At 42.3% G+C, this 4,101-nt stretch overlaps 1 protein-coding gene across 1 annotated transcript in view; it reads left to right on the top strand.

Moving 5' to 3' along the window:
* flvcr1 (FLVCR choline and heme transporter 1) overlaps window positions 1–2,041 on the top strand; it is a 9,926-nt gene extending 7,885 nt beyond the window's left edge. Inside the window, exons 8-10 of the mRNA XM_070849661.1 lie at window positions 1–76; window positions 201–268; window positions 1,567–2,041. The exon at window positions 1–76 is cut by the window's left edge and continues 36 nt beyond it. Coding sequence (XP_070705762.1) covers window positions 1–76; window positions 201–268; window positions 1,567–1,665 — 243 coding nt within the window. The 3' untranslated portion in view covers window positions 1,666–2,041. The remainder of the gene's footprint in view (window positions 77–200; window positions 269–1,566) is intronic.
* Window positions 2,042–4,101: the final 2,060 nt, after the last annotated feature.

Below are 4,101 nucleotides of genomic sequence, written 5' to 3' on the forward strand. Positions count from 1 at the left end.
TTGACCACAGACTACAATCCTCTGGCTGGAAATCTCTTCCTCTGCGCCTGGATCTTCCTGGGAATACTGCTCACAGGTTGTTTGTGTGTGTGTGTGTGTATGTGTGTGTGTGTGTTTGTGTGTGTATGTGTGTGTGTGTGTGTGTGTACATATCAGAACCAAATATTAGAAATGTAATTTTTCCTTGTCTCATGTTTCAGCCTTAATTAAGTCAGAACTGAAGAGACATAATGTCAACATGGGAGCAGACAGCAGCCACATGCAAGCAGTAAGTGCACACACACACACACACACACACAAAAAGACACCCACAGGTTTGCAGCAGATCCTGTTTTTGGCCACTTTGCATGATCAGGATCTTTATGCTGTTTGACACTCAGACGCTTTGAGTCAAAGGGACTTAACTTTCACGACAATGGCAACAAACTCTATATGTTAAAAGAATACATCAAATCTACCCCAAATCCTCACATTCCCATACATTGCTCGACCATTTTCGGTTCCTTCCCATCCCTGGTGTCCCTGTGGAGCGCCCTTTAGAGAGGACAGCGTTTAGCCTGAGCGTCTTTGTTCGGTATCTTTCCTCCCTCTATGGTCTCATGAAGTGACCTTATGGTGAGACAGATTCTTGAACCGTCCTCTGCTCTGCCTGAACAGAGTCCCTTGTCCGTTTGGACATTAAGTCTCTTTTGTGTTTCTGCTCTGGCGTACAAACTAAACAGACCCCTCTTCAATCTGACCTCGCCACCAGCTGCTTATCTCTAATGATGTCTGAAGGCGCCCTGCAAATCAGACGTCAGACGAGCCATTAAATCTGTTCCTGTGTTCTGGACTCTTCAATCAGTCTGTAGTCCATGTTCCCACCGTCCTGCTGAGTCACCGCTGAAGTGCCCCTCAGAGAAGGCAAATCATCGAACCCGTCCTCTCCCTCCTCTTCATCCTTGGCTTAGAGGTTACCATCTTAATCCAAGAGCTCACACAATCTAGTCTGAGGTTTGAATTATGAGATAGAAAATAAACATATTGCTGCGGAACTTTTTATTCTCACAGCTGAGTTTTCACATTTTACCTTGTGAACTTTGGCTTTTGAAAATAAATCAAATAGAATAACTTTTAAGACGAGAAAATCACAATGAACTTGTTTTGCTAGCCTCATACAGGCAGGCTGCACCTCATGAGCTCAGCTTTAGTCTGGAAACAGACGGAACAGATGAATACCAGGCGAAGGAGTGAAGGTTTAATGATGACATGACTTTGTCACAACGAGGAACTCTCTTCATAGCTAAAACCATGTATTTTAGATAGAAAATGAAGAACATGGCCTGTTTTGTGTGTCAGATTTATTTATGAAGCGACTTCATCGGAGCATTTAAGAATGATTTGACATTTTCATTCGTCTAATAGGGCTCATATTTCATGAATTGTCTCCTTTTTATTTTCATTAAACAGAGACTACTTGTAATTCATCCCTGGTTCCTCTAAAACGCAACGAATGCTTGAAGAATTCAGATCTTTTTCAGAAAAGATCATGTTTTGCTGATCGCTGTCTACATTTCTCTCTCTTAGCTTCGCACTGAGTGTCCCGGGGACTGCCCTACGGGAGACAAAACCAACGGAGTCAAGCTGGAGCCCTCGATCAGCTTCTCTCATGAAACCTCGCTGTGACCCTGCCAAGGCACGGGATTGCATGACAACAAGGACGGTCTCCCTGTTGCCCCGGGGTTACAGCGTTGGCACCACGCCCTCTGTGAGCTACCTAAAGGTGAACTTGATATTAACTGCCAAGCATCATCTCCTCAGTAACTGAAAAGCTGGAGGCTCTGGTTGTGAGCCAAGTCCAATCAAGCACAGCTACAATATCAAGTGGACTCACGCCAGGCGGGTGTTCAGCACGGAGGGAGCTGATCAACACGGCTCCCAAACACTTGCACAGAAGAGGCTTTAGCTCCGATTGACAGAACTTCGAGTTTCATCCTGGAAAGGTCATTGTGGCACGAAATGTATGCAAGCAATGACCTGCAGAAGAAGCTCCACTGCACTTTATTTGTATTGTTGGTGAAGCATGGCGCTCCTGCTGTGGTTACTATGTGTGTAAGTCCGCTTTGACCATCACAAGGTTTTGCTGTTGTCGAAACAAAATGCTGCCGTGATTCTTGATGGATCACAACAGCAGGGGAAGTTTTGGGAGCGTCTGGGAGGAAGAACTAGAGAGCCTTCTGTTTGGTTTTGTACTGCGGCCACTGCCCACCGCACAGGGCCAACATTTCCTGAGTTTACTTGAATTATTCTTTCATGCTCTGGACTTAAGTCGTAAAACAGACTGTTAATGTTGTTAATATTGAGTTCTTCTTTACATACAACAGTGGTTATGGTAGCTGCTCAGATAAGGATAGCCGGCATAAATCATGTTTATGTGGATATGTTTTCGTGGATTGTTTCATATGCATAATAACGGGCAGATGACCGTTCGTCTTAGGAGGACTGGACAGTTACAAAAGTACGTAAAAATGAATGCAGCTCACTCAACTGACACTGAAAACACCCAGAAACCTTTTTTTTTTTTGGTGCAGCTTCTTTTTGACACAAGTCTTACATATGAATGTTCCTTTTATTTGCTCTGATCCATAAATAGCTGGAGTTAAACCTTCCATGGAGACTGACTGCAGCTCTCTGGTGCAGCAAAAAATCAGTCAGTAAACTCTGGGATGGCATTTAATTCCAGTCATAACAAATGATTGAGGCAAAAGGGTAAAACATTTAGAAGAATTGCATCCGGTATTCAGATTCCAGGCGTGCGTCTCCGAGCTGTTTCCCTCTTGTCCTTCCATTAAAGGTTCAGTGTGTAGGATTTATTGGCAGAAATGAATATTCATAAATATGTTTTCAGTAGTGTGTAATCACCTGAAACAAGAATCGCTGTGTTTTCTTTAGCTTAGAATGAGCTAGAAGTGGATCCTCCTTCGCGGAGTCGGTTATGTTGCACCGCCATGTTTCTACAGTAGCCCAGAATGGTTAAACACGACTTTTTGCATTGTTACACCGAAGTGGCAGCTTGAATTTGGTAGCACGAATGCACTGGTTGCAAGAAGAAGAAGAAGAAGAAGAAGAAGAATACCTCTTTGTGTTGTGCAGACAAATGGAGGATCATTCTTAGTATTTGGCACAAGTAAAAGCAAGGCAGCGTGAGTCCTCCTCAGCTGCCGTAGCTTCTCCTCTACGTTTGGAAAAGTTGGGGGCAAGGGGTGCCCAGCTATCTGCAAACTCAGCGCTAGATGCCACTAAATTCTGCGCACTGGTCCTTTAAGTCATGAGCACAAGGGGACAGAGGGATGGTGTGTTTGCCGTGAAGGGGCCCTGAAATAATTGACACCAAGAATCAAAACACTATGCCTATGACTAAAAAAATAATTCTGTTTAGGTTTTAAACAGGTTTTTCAAAACCTGAATGTGAAAATGTTCCTATCTTGTTGTGACGACACCTTAATTTGGCTCTGACAGAGTTAAAGGAGATTATGACATCAGTTAAATGAGTATCTGCAGTAGTAGAAAAGAATATGCACTGTACAGACATAGAAAAACCACAGTGGACCAAACAGAATGTGAACATGTTCTGAGTTCAGCGCACAAAAAGAAAACACACGCACAACTTAAGGTTTTATACTCAAATGCATGATTTCCAACGTGTTTTTAATGTGGACTCAGGTCCGTTATGACACTGACAGTTAACTCAAGCTGCTGTTTGGGACATGTGGAGAAATGAAACAAGCAGAGGGAGAAGCACAAAAGTGTTCAGTTCATTCTGTAACAGAAAAAGATGCTGAATTATCTTCAGATCACTTTGTTTTATTTCTGTTCTAAAAAGGAAATCTGGCTTTTGTATTTTTTTTTTAAGTCTGAATAAATGTTGCCAACATTTTAAGTTTCAAAATAGATTTAAAATGTGTTTTTAAGTTGTTTATTCAACTTTTATCTGACAGAACAGCTCAAAGTCACAGTTTTTGTAGCTGGTAGTTTCATTCGATCTAATCTTTGACCCTTTTAGAATAAAGAGGCCATAAACAATCAGAATTGTATATTTAGGGCTCCTTATTTTTTTTCTTC

This window comes from Pempheris klunzingeri, chromosome 18, assembly GCF_042242105.1.
Source record: "Pempheris klunzingeri isolate RE-2024b chromosome 18, fPemKlu1.hap1, whole genome shotgun sequence".
Taxonomy (NCBI): Eukaryota; Metazoa; Chordata; class Actinopteri; order Acropomatiformes; family Pempheridae; genus Pempheris; species Pempheris klunzingeri.